At 33.4% G+C, this 17,500-nt stretch overlaps 1 protein-coding gene across 1 annotated transcript in view; it reads right to left on the reverse strand.

Moving 5' to 3' along the window:
- Window positions 1-13,530: 13,530 nt before the first annotated feature.
- LOC119583664 (putative peptidyl-prolyl cis-trans isomerase dodo) overlaps window positions 13,531-17,500 on the reverse strand; it is an 11,704-nt gene continuing 7,734 nt past the window's right edge. Inside the window, exons 2-4 of the mRNA XM_037932258.1 lie at window positions 17,405-17,500; window positions 17,212-17,267; window positions 13,531-13,926 (exon numbers count right to left, since the gene is read on the reverse strand). The exon at window positions 17,405-17,500 is cut by the window's right edge and continues 114 nt beyond it. Coding sequence (XP_037788186.1) covers window positions 13,762-13,926; window positions 17,212-17,267; window positions 17,405-17,500 — 317 coding nt within the window. The 3' untranslated portion in view covers window positions 13,531-13,761. The remainder of the gene's footprint in view (window positions 13,927-17,211; window positions 17,268-17,404) is intronic.

Raw genomic sequence — 17,500 nt, forward strand, 5'->3', positions numbered from 1 at the left:
CTGGGGGAAAACACGTGAGACTGGAGGGCCCGTTACTTGCAAAAACCGGGATCCCAACTAGGGGTAGGGGCACTTAGTTTTTTTTCCCCGGGGATGACCTGCCCATCATTTTCTCTCTGCGAGACAATCCTGGGGGGGGAGGCAGGGAAAAAACCCTAGGTGGTCGGCTTGGGCAGCTCGACGAGACCTGTCAAAAGGGAAATTTAGAGATAGGCTAAAGGCCTGCCTGGAGACTTGTCATGGGGACCTCAGGGCTGGAACGAAGGGAGGATGGGGCCATGGTCCCGTAGTTTTTAACCCCTTGATGATGAGATGAGATGTGATGATGAACCCTTTTATCAGTCTCTTTCCCCACTCCTCTGTGCCCCTTTAAATATGATTTTAATAGTAGCACAGTTAATCATAACTAACCCCACCTTCATTAAATTTTCCGCTACATTTTCTTTTGGGCTAATTCTTTGGGCCCCCTTGACCAGACCTTTTTCTTGTTCCTTGTTTTTTAATGAAAAAAATTTTTATTAAATCTGACACATTTTATAGCAGTCTCAAACCTTGTTTTGACTGGGGGTAACACTGGGGAACCATTTTGTGCAAAAAATTCACAGAAGGGACAGAAAAAATGGGTCAATGAAAAAAAAATGATTGCAGCCCCAGTCCCAACATTTTAAGGGGTTTAAACCAAAAAGATTTTTTTTAAACCAAAATTTAGGAAAGAAGGCCAGGTAGAATTTTTGGTCTAGTTTTAAATTTGTTACTTGTTACTTTTTTTTTTTAGGAGGGGATGATTTTGCCCTTGCATTTTACGGTGTTTTTTTGTTTGTTTTTTTCGCATTACCCTTTTTCTATCCTTTTCTGAGTAGACTATTTGGTCATTTTGAGCAAAAACAACAAAAGCAGAGTTAGATAATAGGCAGGAAAAGGGTTTTGATAACATATTATTTACGGAAAATTTTAAGGATTTTTCAGCCAGAAGTTTTTGCTTTAAATGACTTTTGCGCATTGCCGTTCCTCAAGAACTATTAAAATTTTTGGGTTTTTAGGTGTTGACTGCAGTTCAGAAAAAGCGAGGGGGGATTTTTGGTTTTTGGAGGGTGCAATGCAGAAGCTTTTGAAGATGCTGATTTCCCCTTAAGGTTGGGGATTACCACCCAGTTGATACTGACTCTGGTGTCCACATTCCCAGGACAGCAAACTATTTTTAAAGAATTTCTGTTATATGTAACAGCAAATTTTTTCCAGATTTTTTTCATGGATAAGATATAGATTTAATATTTTTATATTATTTTGAAAATGACAAGCAAATGGACATAACAAACACGCAAAAAAAGAAAAAACATGGTATAGTTAGTTACATAAATATGATGGTAGATCAAAAATCCTACCCAAAAAATTTTATGTTCAAATTTGTTTTATTGAAAATTATTTGTAGGGTTTAGTTGAAACCCTTTTTAAAAAAGGAAGATGAAAAAGTTTTGAAGGGGGGGGCAAATTCAAGCCTCCCATGGTAAGAAATGCTATATTTTTTTTAGTGAAAAATTTAAAATAGATAAAGTCCTTATTTATGGAAAAAAATTTGATTAAATCGATAGTTTTTTGTGTGAGAAAAACGTTTTAAGAAAGTCTTCATAAATGATTTAAATGTTAAAAAGGGAAAAAAGCATCACTATTAACCTTTCCCCGACAGGTGGCATGTACGCGCATGCCATGCATGGGGGGGACTATCTGCCGGGGCATGTATGGAATGCCATGAGTTATTTTGGTTACAATCACAAAAAAAATTTTATTTTTCTCCCAGTGAAAGTGTGATTAAGTCGTTTTTTAAAAATTTTTTCATGCAAAAAAAAAAAAAAAAAAAAACAACAAACGACGATTTCAACTCCATGATGCCACACATTTTATTTATTTAGATATAGGCGAAAATGACAATATGGAGTCTATATAACAACAAAAAGCCCTCATCCGATTTTTCAGGGGAAATATGGGAAGTAGAGACTTTAAAAAAAATGAAAAATGAAAATACAAATTCCTGTAGTATACGAAGAAACAGATGGGGTGTGGTATTGGGATACTGGTCGGCATGCTAGGGGACGATATAAGCCCCCCCGGGAGCGGGGGCCCCGGGCCCCCTTGAATATACCGTCGAAAAGGTTTTTTACAAGAAAAGCAATTGTACTGAAAAATAGGAGCAGAAAAAAAAAAAAAAAAAAAAAAAAACGAAAAAAAGGGAACAAATATAAGTGACCTGACACAAAATCTGATGTTCAAACACAACCCAGAATAAAGATTAGAGGCTAAAAAAGGATTCTGCTGAATGCTGCAACTCAAGAAGCTCAGGGTCATGCTGAAAGAGGCGTATTTGAGAGAACAACTTTAGTATAATACGAGATTTTGGGCTGTGTATGACCCCAGAATTCCCAGTAAACAAAGCAGAATTGATAAAGCCTTCTATAAATTTTGACAGATGAAAGAGTTTTTTGAAGGATATTAAAAAAAAAAGATGAAGAAGAAAGTGAGCACTTCAAAGAGAAAAAAAACAATTGTAGAATACAAAAAGATAAGCAACATCAATAAAGAAAGGTAATTGCTTTGAGAGAAAAACGGTACTGTACTTCCTCAAGAACAAGATTAAATATTAGTTTTTTTTTGATTAATTGTAAAAAAGAAAGAAAATTTTTTATATACCAACGTTTTGGAATTACCACGTTCAAGTGTCAAGAAAGAGGGAGTGATGAACTCATGATGTCACACCTCCCAATCCCATGCTTCTCGTTGTCCTGGGAGACTTTGGAAATGGAGACTAAGGCCCAGTGTAGGGTATCATCCCTACCTTGGACCCCAGGCCTCACATCAACTAATTTTGTGGTGTCTTTTTTTCTCCTCTCTCTTTTCTTTTCTTCTTGATCCCTTTTTTCTATTATTATCCTATGGAATTATTTTCCCCTTTCACCACATACTTTACCATTTTTCAGGTGACCTTTGGTCTGGTACATTTTTCAGTTTGCCCAAACGGGAAACCACAGAAGCCCTTTTGGGAACCCCAAAACTGCTTTCCTGTGTTCTTTGCCCCCAAGCCCTACCCGATAACTATATTTTGAATATGCTGCTAATGACCTTGGATGTTGATGTGATAGAAATTTTTCAGTAAATAAATAAATAAATAAGTATGGACATTTACAAAAGTAAATGAATATACAGATGAAAAGAGGAACTAGGAAATGTATTAAATACATATTTTTTCTTTTTTTAAAATATTATGTATGGCAGCCCCCCCTCCGATATTATATACATATATTATATATATATTATATATATATTTTATATTTTATATATATATATATATAATATATATATATATATAATATTTTATTTTATATTAACATATATCAATCAATAACGGATGCCATGTTTTAGCAGCCGTGGGCCCCTCCACCCTCCTTTGCCCAAACTCGATCTTTGCTTTTTTTTCCACTTTTACCCTGACAGCCGCAAATATCTTTGATATTGTCGCCAGTCTTGTTTCGGTTTGCCTCTTTCTGTTTTCCCATCACATCCCTGTCAGCAAATCTTTTTAAAAACTTTTTCTTTCATCACATGACCAACAAACTTTTAAATTTCTCTGTTAAGATGTCCAAAGCCCGGGCTTACAATTTATTTTTTTAGACTTCATCATTCGTCTTCTTCTTGCCGCAAACGAGTACTCGTTTTGAACACCAAATTTTAAAAAACGTTGATCTTTTTTTTGTCTTTTTACTTCAGCACCAACATCAAAACCCATTGAGCAATTGGGAAAACTAATGATTTCAATAACCTCAGCTTTGCCCAAAGGTAATGGTTGGGTTTTTCCCAGATGTTTTTTGAGAGAAATTTGTGGGTTTTTGGCAATGGAAATTTTCTTTTATCTCCGGGAAATACAATGTATTTTAAAAATTGTTCATTGCGGTTATCTTTGAATTTTCATGACTTAGTTTTTTTGGCTTTAAAGAAACAAGGCAGCCTTTTTGTTGCTTCTCAAAAATTTATTATAGTTTTTGAGTTCAGTGTATGTGGCAATAAAAAAACTATACTCGGATACCCAGATTGATATTTTGATCCCAAATCTAATTTCTTAAAAAATTTCTAGAGCACCTCTATAATTTTTTCAAAAATATATTTTAAAGAGGTGCGGAGACAGAATGCAACCCTGCGCACTCCTTTTTTTGACTTCGAACCATTCTGTAACCCCAAAGTGTTCTTACAGTGTTTGTTTTTGGTAAAATTTTGCTTTTATTAGGGATAATGGTTTGGAAACTTCATACTTTCATGTTACCCAGGGGATACGTGATCAACAGTATCAAAAGCTTATAAAATGATGAAACACAGGTATATATATTTTTGATGTTTCTGTTTTCTCTATGACAATTTGATTTAAAAATTGGTTTCTGGTACTTTTCCAGGGCGAAAAATGCTGTTGTCGAAATTTTCCCTCTTTTAAACTTCAATTTCTTTTTTCAGCAATAATTTTCAACAAATTTTGCGCTTGATTATTAATGAAATTGTCCTATTAGTTGCTTTGGAGTGCGTCATTTTTTTTGTAGGGAGAAGTTTGATTTTCCCCAGTTTCTGGCCATTTTCTTTTATTCATTTTTTTGTACGGGTTTTTGTAGAAGAAGTTTTCAACACTTTGCCAGCATTTTTAATTATTCTGCTATTATTCATCTATTCCGGGCTCTTTTTATTTTTTTACTTTTTTTATGGCTTTTATAACTTGTTGCAGGGCGGTGGTCTTTTCTTTGTCATTGAGTCTAGTTAATGTTGTTTAGATTTTATTCTTTTTGTATAGGTGGAATAATATTGATTCCATCTATCTTTGATTTCTTTTCCGCCAAAAAACAAGTCCATTTCTTTTGAAGGGTTCCATTGTGGGGTTTAAAATTTTTCGTGTAAGTTTGTACCCCGGAGAGTTCTTTATTTGTCTTATGATAGAACTTTTTTAAATTTCTGGGGAAAGTTCTTTTAAATTTTTTCCCTTTATCTCGTCGAAATAATTTTGAATTTTTTTTTTTGTTTTTTGAAAATTTATTCTTAAAGGGATTATTGATACCTTTGATTTTGGGCATCTTCTTTTTTCAGTTCATTATTTTTTTTCAGATACCGGGGGGAAATCTGTTTTTTTTTTTGGCGTATTTTTTAAGCAGCGCCAAAAAGAGTTCTTTTCCTTCTTCCAAACCATTTGGTGTTTTATCATCTTACTTTTGTTTGAGTATTTCAAATTTGTTTGACACGTAATTGGAATTTGTTACAAGAGTTTGTAGCGAGTTTAGAGGGGTGTTGGACGCTCCATCTTTTTTTAGTTTATTTTAAAGCGATAGTTTGAGTGGGGTCACGTGCAGTCGGCACCAAAGGGCTTTTTTGGCATTTTTTATGCAATCTTCCCTTTTTGGTTCAGCACAATGTCAATTTTGGTTCGTGTTTTTTTGCTGGGGAAAACCACGGTACAGTGTCTTTGGGGGGGTTTAACAAGTATGGCTATAAAATAGATTTTTTGTATAATAATTTAATAAAAAATTTACCTCTTTATTATAAAAGGCCGAATTTCCCCAAGGGGTCATTTTTAGATATTTTTTTTTTTCTTTGGCGTTGAGGGTCCCCTGATTTTTTTACATCTTTGTTTGGGTGTTAGGGGTTGTGCTAAAGTGTCTTTAAAAAAATTATAAAAAATTTTTCCCTTTCTTCATCACTGCAAGTTGGTTGGGGCGTAGATTGTATAATATAATTTATGAGGTTTTTCTTTATTCGATTTTAAAAAGTGATCATTTATTGGGGTGACCCAATTAGACATTTGCAGTTTTTTTTTGAGAATCATAGCAATCCTGACTATAATTTCCTTCTTTTTTTTGTTTCTTTTGTTTTGAAAATCCCTTATTTTTAAAATTTGGGTTATTATTCCTAGTATTTGAATGTTTTATTATCCTTTTTTTTTTTACAGACATTATGTAAATTTTCCCCTCTTTCATTTTCCCTTTGTTCCACGTTCGATTTTAATGTGTTCTTAATTTGGGCATGTTTTTTACTATACTTTAATTTTAGAAAAAAAATAAAATAAATAATATATAAGATAAAAGTATTTTAAACTAAAAATATTATAATATAATATATATATAAAAAATAATAATAGAAAATTTTATAAATGTTTAATTTTATATATATATATATAATATATATATTATATATATATATATTATATTAAAATAAAATATTATATTATATGATATAAAATAAACACAATAATATTATAATATATAATATATAATTTTTATATATATAAAATATTATTTTAAAATATATTTATATATATATATATAATATATATTATATATATTATATATATATTATTATATATATAATATATATAATATATATTATATTATATATATATATAAATATTTTATATATATATATATTTTAAAAAATAATATATATATAATATATATATATATATATATTAATATATACACTATATATAAATTATAAATATATATATATTATTATATAAAAAATTTTATATAATATAATTATATTTTATAATTTATATAGTGTATATATATATATTATAAATATATATAAAATATATAAAATATATAATATATAATATAACTTTTAATATATATATAATATATAATATATAAATTTTATATATATATATATATATATATATATATATATAAATACTAATAGGGGTGGGTGGCTAAATGGTTAGAGCTTCGGACTCAAGACGTCAGACGGCAATTGATTTTGGGGGTTTTTGTGTCAGGCGGGTGTTGTTCCCTTTGGGGAAGGAACTTTACCCCGATGCCTGCCTAGCCGCGGTGGATAAGCCAGCCCAAATCAGTGCTGGGAAAAAAGGATGGTGACTCGATAAATAAAAAAAAAAAAAAACTGGGCGGAAGGAAAAGGCAAACCACTGCTCAAATTGCCCAAAAAAATATGGAAGCCCCTGATCGTGAAGCCCCGGTGGGAATGGTTTCAGCGTCGAATCAACACTGTCACGAGGCAATCTGAGTCTAAAAAGGTAACACCCAAAAAAGGTAACACCCGGGACTCTCCGTGGAAAGGAACTGGGGGCCCTCCCGTACTCACCCAAGATCATCACCAGCTACTTAAGTTCCCGTGACCCCCGGTGGCTCCGACATGAACCACGTTAAAAAAAGAAGATATATTATATATATATAATATATATTAATAATATATATAATAGAATATAATATATTATATATAAATAAAATATAAAAAAATAATATAAATAAAAATAATTAAAAATAAAAATATTAAAAATATATAATTTTTTTAATATAATAGATAAATAATAATATATATAAATAAATATTATTAAAATAAAAAAATATAAAAAATAAAAAAAAAAAATATAAAAAAATATATATAAAATAAATAATAATAATTAAATATAGAAAATATATAAAAAATAAATATAATAATAATATATATTTTAAAAAATATAAAAAAGGATAAATAATAAAAAAAATATAAACCCATAATATATATATAATTTTTGTATAAATTTTTAAAATATAATATAAAAATAACAAAAAGATAAAGAGAATAATATATATATATAAAATAATATTAAAAAAAAAATATATAAGAAAAAATAAGATAAAATAAAATAGAAATATATAAAATATATATAGATAATATAATTATATTATATATAATATATATAATATATTTTATATTAAAAATATATATATATATTAATATATATAAATACATATATATAGTAGAAAATAGTAAAAAAAAATTTTAAAAAAGAAATTAATATATATATAATATTTTAATAAATTATATATATATAAAATATATAAATATATATAATATTTATATATATATAATATAATAAATATTAATAATATATATATTATATATATATATGATATATATTATATATATATATATATATATATATATATATATTATTTTATATATATATATTAATTATATATCTTTTCTTTAACGGTAGGTTTATGTCTAGCCCCCGTGGGCACAGCATGATACAATTGTAGTTTAGTTGTGAGATCTTTGGGGTGAGTAGTGGAGGGTCCCAGTTCCTTCCCGGAGAGTGCGGGTTACCCTTTGGTGTTACCCTTTTTTGAACTAGATTGCCGTGTGACAGTGTTAGTTCGACGCTGAACCATTTTGGCCACCCCGGCCTTTACGATAGGGTTTTCCCGATTTTCTTGGCAATTTGGCATGGTTTGCCCTTTCTTTCCCCCCAGTGTTTTTTTTTTATTTATCGAGCACCCTCTCTATTACCCAGCACGGGGCTTGGGTGGCTTTCCACCAAGCGGAGGGAGGCAACGAGGTGAAATTCCTTGCCCAAAGGGAACAACACGCCGGCCGGTGACAAAACCCCCAAAATCAGATTGCCGTGTGACGTCTGATCCCAAGTCTAACCATTTTGCCACCCCAGCCCCAAAAAAAAAAAAAAAAAAAAAAAAAAATTTTTTTATTTTTTTTTTTTATATATATATAATATAATATACATGTATTAATGTTATACATATATAATATATATATATATATATATATATAATATATATTATATATTAAAAATATATATATACAGTATATACAAAATATATATAATAAAATATAACATATATATATATATATTTATATAATAATATATATATATTATATATAAATGTCTTGAATAAAAAAACAGCCCAATTAAGAAAACTTTAAAAATGGGAAAAGGGGAAAAGTAAGGAAAATGAAAAAGAATGGGTAAATTAATAAGTCTGTAAAAAAGGAAGATACAAATTAAAATACTAGGAATAAGTGAGCCCAATTTGGAAAAAGTAAGGGAAGTTTCAAAACTAAAAAAAAAAAAAAGAAGAAGGAAATTTAGTCAGGATTTTGCTAGATTCTCAGAAAAAAACGAAAAATGTACAAATTGGGTACAGCCAATAAATATCACATTTTAAAAGTCAGAAATAAAAGAAAAACCCTCATAACATTAGTTTTATACAATGTACGCCCCAACCCCAACATTGCAAGTGATGAAGAAAGGGAAAAATTTTTTTAAACTTTTCCAAGACCTTTAGACACAACCCTAAACCCTAACAAAGTGTAAAAGTAATCAGGGGACACCTCACGCCAAAGTGGAAAAAAAATATCAAAAAAAATGACACCTGGGGAAAAATTTGGGCCTTGGAGTATAAATGAAAGAGGAAAAGATTTATTGAATTATGTAGTACAAAAATTTTAGTTATACCCAATACATTTTTCCCAACCCCACCAAGAATTGTACACGTGGTTTCACCAGACAAAAGAACACGAAACCCAAAATTGACTTTGGCTAAACCCAAAAATGGAAGATTGCAAAAAAATGCCAAGAAAAGACCTGGTCCCGACGCAACAGTGACCACAACTACTAACTATGACTTTAAAATAAGACTCAAAAAGAGGGAGCGTCCAACCCCAATCTAAAGCTCGACTACAAAATCTTGATAACAATTAACAATTACAGTGTCAAAAAAAATTTGAAGTACTCAATCAAGTGAAGATGATAAAACACAAATGAGTTTTGGGAAGAAAGGAAAAAAAATCTTGTTTAGCGCTGCTTAAGAAACTATCGCCCAAAAAAAAAAGACAGATTCCCCCGGAAACGAAAAAAAAATAAGTGAAAATGAAACAAGAAGGCCTAAAAACAAAGGGTATCAATAATCCAGTTTAAGAAGAAATTTTCAAAAAACAAAATACAAAAATTTAAAGTTTTTGCACAGATAAAAAAAAATATTTAAATGAACTTTCCCGAGAATTTAAAAAGTTTTATCAATAAGACAACTAAAGAACTTACCCAAAGGGGTACGAAAAAATTACACGAAAATTTAAACCTACAAGGACACTATCAAAATTTAAGAGGACTTTTTATGGCTGGAAAAAGAAGTCAAAGAAAATGGGAAACAAAATTATTCCAACTATACAAAAAGAATAAAAAATCAACAAAAACATTTAAATAGACTCAATGAAACGAAGATGAACCACCGCCACGCTAGCGAAGTTTAAAAAACCATAAAAAAAGTAAAAAATAACAAGGCCCCGGAATAGATGAAAAATAAGCAGAACTAATTAAGAATGCTGGGGAAAAGTGTTTAAAAATTTTTTTAAAAAATCTGTACAAAAATTTGGAAAAAAAGAAGATGGCCCGAGACTGGGTAAAAACAATCTTTTTCTCCCATACCCAAAAAAAGGGACGCACTCCCAAAGCAACAATAAAAGGACAATTGCATTAATAAGTCACAGCAGCAAAATTTTGTTGAAAATTTTGGAAAAAATGAAATTTAAGTTAAAAGAGGAAATTGCAGACGAAAAAAGCAGGGTTTTTGCCCTGGAAAGGTACCAGAAAACAGATTTAAAAACTAAAATTGATCATAGAGAAAAACAGAGCATCAAAAGACCTATAATCTGTGTTTCATGATATATGAAAGCTTTTTATCTGTTATCACGTATCCTTTGGGAAAAACATGAAAGATATGAAGTTTCAAAACAAAATTATCCAAATAATAAAAGCAATGTATGACAACAACAAGCAGCTTAAGAACCACTTTTGGGTTAACGAAGGGTTTGAAGCAAACAAGGAGTGCGACAGGTTGCATTTTGTCTCCGCCCCTTTAACAATATCTGAAACAATTTTGAGAGGTGTCTAGAGAATTTGAAGGAATGTAGTGTTTGGGGGAACAAAATATCAAATCTGAGGATGCCGATATATGTTTTTATTGCCAGCAGTATAATGAACTACAAAAACTATAGATAAAATTTTGGAAGCAAGCAAAAAGGTTTCCTTGTTTTTTAATGCCAGAAAAATAAGATATAAGATTCAAAAATAACCGGCAAAGAAAAATTTTAAAAAATAAATGATGATTCAAGGAGATAAAAAAAAAGAATTGCCCTTGCCAAAAGCCCCAATTTTCTTCAAAACATCTGGAAAGACGAACCCTTTCCTTTCGGACAAAGCTGGGGTATTGAACTCATTTGTTTTCCCAATTGTCATATGGTTGGTGTTTGGGTGCTGAAAAAATAGATAGACAAGAAAAAGATCAACAGTTTTGAAAAGTGGTGTTTCAGAGAGTATGCGTATTAGTGGACAGAGAAGAAGAGAAGAGAAGTGCTAGAAAAAAAAATTGAAAGACCGGTGTTGGACATCTTGAACAGGGGGAAAAAAAAGTTTTTTGGTCATTTGGGGTGAGAAAAAAAAAGTTTGAGAAAGACTTGCTGACAGGGATGTGTAGGAAACAGAGGGAAAAGGCAAACCGAGACAAATGAGCGACAATATCAAAAATATTTGCGGGGGTCAATGGGACAATGGAAAAAAAAGCGTAAGATCGGTTAGTGGCGAAGGATGGGGAGGTCCCCGGTGTCAAACATGAGCATACCGTTATTTTGTGTAGATTATTAATATATATATAAATATATTAATATATATATAATATATATATATATATATAATATATATATATTTTAATTATATATATATATATTATATGTGATATATATATACGGAGTGGGGGGCTGGCACATACATGGAATATGTAAACAAAGCAAAAATATTGGTATTTAATAACATTCCTAGGATTCCTCTTTTCATCTGTATATTCATTTACTTTTGTAAATGTCCATACTTATTTATTTATTTATTTACTGAAAAATTTCTATCACATCAACATCCAAGGTCATTAGCAGCATATTCAAAATATAGTTATCGGGTAGGGCTTGGGGGCAAAGAACACAGGTAAGCAGTTTTAGGGTTCACAAGGCTGTCTGTGGATTTCCAGATTGGTCAAAACTGACAAATGTACCAGACATCGAAGGTCACACTGCAAAATGGTAAAGTACTGTGGTGAAAGGGCAAAAATGAATTCACAACTAGGATAAGTAGATAGAAAAAAAGGGATCAAGAAGAAAAGAAAAGAGAGAGGAGAAAAAAAGACACCACAAAATTAGTTGATGTGAGGCCTGGGGTCCAAGGTAGGGATGATACCCTACACTGGGCCTTAGTCTCCATTTCCAAAGTCTCCCAGGACAACGAGAAGCATGGGATTGGGAGGTGTGACATCATGAGTTCATCACTCCCTCTTTCTTGACACTTGAACGTGGTAATTCCAAAACGTTGGTATATAAAAGCATTCTCTTTCTTCTTACAATTATGAATCAATAAAAAAACTAAATATTGCTAAATTCTATGTTCTTGAAGGAATGTACAGTACCGTTTATTCTCTCAAATGCAATTACCTTTCTTTATTGATGTTGCTTATCTTTTTGTATTCTGACAATTGTTTATTTTCTCTTTGATAGTGCTCACTTTCTTCTTTCATCTTTTTTCTTAATATCCTTACATAAAACTCATTTCATCTGTCATAATTATTAGGAAGGACTTTAATCATATTCTGCTTTGTTTACTGGGAATTCTCGGGTCATACTACAGTCACAATCTCGTATTATACTCAAGTTGTTCTCTCCAAATACAGCCTCTTTCAGCATGACCTACTGAGGCTTCTTGAGTTGCAGTCATTTCAGCAGAATCCTATTTAGCCTCTAGATCTTTATTCTGGGTTGTGTGTTGATACATCTAGACTTTGTGTCAGGTCACTTGATATTTGGTCCACTTTTGTTCGATTTTTTTTTTTTTTTTTTTTTCTGCTCACTAGTTTTCAGTACAATTGCATTTCTTGTATTAACCTTTTCCCGACGGGTAGTATTCATAGTGGCCCGGGCCCCGCTGCCGGGGGCTTATATCGTCACCCTAGCATGCACGACCAGTCATGCCATATACCAGCATCCCATGCTGTTTCTTCGTAATACTACGAGGATATGTTGTATTTTCACTTTTCATTATTTTTTAAAGTCTCTACTTGCCATACTTCCTGATAAATCGAGACTGAAGGGCATTTTTGTTGTTATATAGACTCCATAGTTGATCATTATTCAGCCTATAGTCTGAATAAAATAAGAAGTGTGTGGCATCATGGAGTTGAAATCGTCAGTTTGTTGCATTTTTTTTTTTTTTTTTTTTTTGCATAGTAAAAATGAGTGTTAAAAACGACTTAATCACACTTTCACTGGCAGAAAAATAATATTTTTCTGTGATTGTAACCAAAAATAACTCATGGCATGTCCATACATGCCCCCGGCAGATAGTCCCGCCATGCCATGGCATGCGCGTACATGCCACCTGTCGGGAATGGGTTAATAGTGATGCTTTTTGCCTTTGTAACATTTAAATCATTTATGACAGACTTTCTTAATACTGTTTTTTCTCACACAAGAAACATATCTGAATTTAGATCTAAATTTTATCTTCCATAAATAAGGACTTTTATCTATTTAATTCATTTCACTAAAAAACATATTAGCATTTCTTACCATGGTATGGGCTTGAATTTGCCCCCCCCCTTCAAATCTTTATTTCATCTTCCTTTTTAAAGATGGGATATACAACATAAACCATACAAAGTAAGTTTTCAATAAAACAAATTTGAACATGAAATTTTATTGGCTAAGGGATTTATGATCTACCATGCATGATTTATGTAACTAACATATACCATGTTTTTCCTTCTTTTGCAGTGTTAGTTAATGTCCATTTGCTTGGTCATTTTCATAAATAATAATAAGAAATACCTTAACATCTATAGTCTGATCCATGATAAAACAATCTGGAATAAAATTTGCCTGTTAACATATAACAGAAATTCTTAAAGATAGTTATGCTGTCCTGAGGATGATGTGGACACCAGAGTCAGTATCAACTGGCTGGCTAAGTCCTCCAACCTTAAGGGCAAATGCAGCATCTTCAAATGGCTTCTGCATTGCACCTCTGCCAAACAGACCAAGATCCCCTCCTCGCTTTGCTGAACTGCAGTCAGACACCTAAAAACAAAAGTGTATTAATAGTATCATTGATGGAACGAGCAGATGCAGCAAAAATCATTTGAAGCAAAATCTTCTGGCTGAAAAATCACTTAAATTTCCAGGTAAATAATATGTTATCAATACCTTTACCTGCAGCTATTATCTAAGCTCTGCTTTTGTGTGTTTTTGACTCAAAATGACACAAATAGTCTACTCAGGAAAAGGATAGAAAAGGATAATGCAAGAAAATGAACAAGACAAAACAAACACACGTAAGAAATGACAAGGTCAAACTCATCCCCCTCCTAAAAAAAAAAAAAGTAACAAGTAACAAATGTTAAAACTAGACCAAACATATCTAACCTGGCCTTCTTCCATAATTGTTGGTTTAAAAAACATCTTTTTTGGTTAATCCTCTTAAACTGTTGGCACTGGGACTGCATATCTATTATTTAGTTCATTGACCCATTTATGTACTGTCCACTTCTGTGAATTTTGTTGCACAAAGATGGTTCCCCAAGTGTTAAGCCACCAGTCAATCAGAGGGTTGTGATGACTGCATATAAAATGTGTCAGATTTAATAAAACTTTTTTTCATTAAAATTCAAGGAACAAGAGAAATAGGTCTGGTCAAGGAGGCCAATGTAATTAGCACCAAAAGAAAGTGTAGCAGTGAAAAGTGTAATGAAGGTGGGGTTAGTTGATGATTAACTGTGCTACATATTAAAAGTCATATTGAAAGGGGCACAGAGGAGTGAGGGTAAAGAGACTGAGTAAATGGGCTGTCATCATCATCATCATACATCATCATCAAGGGGTTAACACTGACAGGGACGCATGGCCACATCCTCCCTTCGTTCCAGCCATGAGGGTCCCTCATGACAAGTCTCCAGGCAGGCCTTCAGCCTATCTCTAATTCCTTGTGACAGGTCTCGTCGAGCTGCCCAAGCCATGACCACCTAGGTTGTCCCATGCCTCCTCCGCCCAGGATTGTCTCGCAGAGAGAGAAACTGATGGGCAGGGTCATCCACAGGGAAACAAGCTAAGTGCCCATACAGCCTGAGTTGGCAATCCTGGATTATGCAAGTAACAGGTCCCATGCCAGTCTCACGGTGTTGCCACCAGTTGAAAACATGGTCCTTCCAACTGTACCCATGATCCAGCAAGGAGGCTTGTTACAAAAGGCAATTAGGCCAATAATATGTGTCAGAATTCCCGAGTCTCAGAATATCCCATTGCAATTCTTGGTGCACTGAGTCAAATGCCTTCTTGAGGTCAATGTAGCCTGCAAGCAACCCATTACCAAACTCACGATGGCATTGCACAATTACTCGAAGCACTAGGTTACAGTCTATTGTGGACTTGTCAGGAGTGAATCCAAACTTTTCCGGTCTTTAGTACCTTAGTAGGTGGCCACAGATCCATTTCAGAAGAATGTGGGCAGAAACCTTGCCTGGGTATACTGAGCTTTGTAATACCACAGTAGTTCCTACAGTCCCAACAATCCCCTTTCCCCTTCCAGAGAGGGATGACCACACCCCTCAACAAGTCAGGGGGAATGGTAGGGATTAAGGGTAATTAGATCAAAGTTGTCAAAGGAAAAAGTGTGGGATTCTGCAAGGACATCCATAAGACAAGGTAAGGTGAGAATATGCAAAAGGAGAAAGGGGAGTTTAAGGGCGATCTGATCAAAGAGCAGTTTCAGGAGAAATGTCAGAAGGGAGAGAATCCAAGGAAGGGAGTTGCTTTGACAAAACGGACTCTCATGTATATCCAGGAGGAAGCAGAAAGGAAAACAGGGAAAGAAAGGGGGACGATGTAGGTGAAGCAAGGGGGAGGAAGAGGTGTAGGGGGAACATGAGTAGGAGGAGGATACATGTTGGCAGTCACTTTGAAGTAGAGGGAATGGGAGCAGAGAGACTGAAGGATGAATGAGGTTATGCATATCATGATTAGATAGTTTTGAAGGTCTTCAAGAGTCTCTAAAGTGGAGTTGGTTTGGGTCTGAGAACCAAAGGTTTTCTTATGAGGCACTGAAGGGGGGACAGACATTTACGGGGCAGAGGATGAGATTTATTGTAAGTGAAGGCATGGAAGGAGATGGGGTGGAACTTTTAGCCCTGTTTTCTGCAATGAGTCCAGCCAGGAGGAGGAGGGGTAGGTACTGGGGAATTAGAGATTGGAGTATCTGGATTTAGAATGGCAAAATAATTTGACTGGGAGAGGGAGGGGGTAGAAGTAGGAGTCGGAGGAAGAGATACTGGAGGGGAGGTAGAAAATTCTTGGGAGGGAGAGGTGGAGTGATGAGCAGCACTAGAGTAAGAGAGTAAGAGAAAACCTCAACTACATGCTTTCTGTAAAGTCAGACCAAGTTTGAATCTGAAAATTGCCACACCAGACTCAAACATATAAGTACGGCAGCCCCTTTAAAATATATTATGGGAAACACAATTGGCACACACGACTGTGCATCTCAATTTGATTGATCATGCCTACATGGGGTGCACAGAGGGCATGAAGGCATGGAGTGCCAGTGTTTGGCAGGATGGCTTAGATGCCAACAATTCAGACACTAACAAGGGGGAGGTTGATATTCTCAGATAAGGCAGGACTCTTCACCAATATAAACATCATGAGGGAGATCAAGTCTACAGAAAATAATCTTGACTTATGGCAGTCTGTATTGGGGAATGGTGTAGCATTGTACTGATACTGCATTCTAGTCTTCTCTACAGTCTGACCAATATTTGTTATTGACAGGGCAGTACAAGACTGTGGACATGAATGGGATTGTAAGTGAATTCAGTTAGGATTGATAATGCTTTAGCTTCGGATATAATTGTGATAAGTCAGGAGTGATCAGGGCAGGGAATACTTATTTATGGAGGCTCTGCTGAAAGAGTAGTGTTGTCAGAGTAAGGAGCTGTAGAAAGGTTGGAGAGAGAAGGAAAATGAAATGGGAAGAAGAGAAGAGTGATGATTCTCAGCACTATGTCTCAGTCTGTCTCCTAAGCCTCCCCACAACAACAATGGCATTGATATGGGGAGGGGGGTCTATACCTTGCTATACTGTGCCTGTACCTTGCTGATATTCTCCATTACTAGAGGTTTTGGGTCACACTTGCCTTTCTTGATAATGGAGCTGTAGGAATCTAGAGCTCACTCCCTTATTTTATTGGCATCTATGTAAATTTTCTTAATCAGTAAATAGTAGAAAGTACTATTGTTTCATCATGTCCTATCCTAAACATCATGTACAAGCACAAGAGTGTGATAAAAAATAAAACATATTTCACTACTAACCTTACTGGCTAGTTCAGCAAATGAAGATTGTCCAGATGTAATTTCTGCACGGTAAGCTGAAAGAACGATCAGTTCAACAATATGCATACATGTATATTCAGCTTAATGGGTAACATTGCATTTTAATTTTAATTTAATTCAATATTGTAATACTGGCTAGGAAGCAACACATAAAATCTTTTAGATGAATTACCTTCCAGTTTTGCTAATGCCTCCTCCTTTGAAATTGTGATCTTTTCCTGCCGCCATGATGATGGTCTCCTTGACCCTGCATGTTTCACAAGCAAAT

The sequence above is a fragment of the Penaeus monodon genome, chromosome 17 (assembly GCF_015228065.2).
Source record: "Penaeus monodon isolate SGIC_2016 chromosome 17, NSTDA_Pmon_1, whole genome shotgun sequence".
In the NCBI taxonomy this organism is placed as follows: domain Eukaryota; kingdom Metazoa; phylum Arthropoda; class Malacostraca; order Decapoda; family Penaeidae; genus Penaeus; species Penaeus monodon.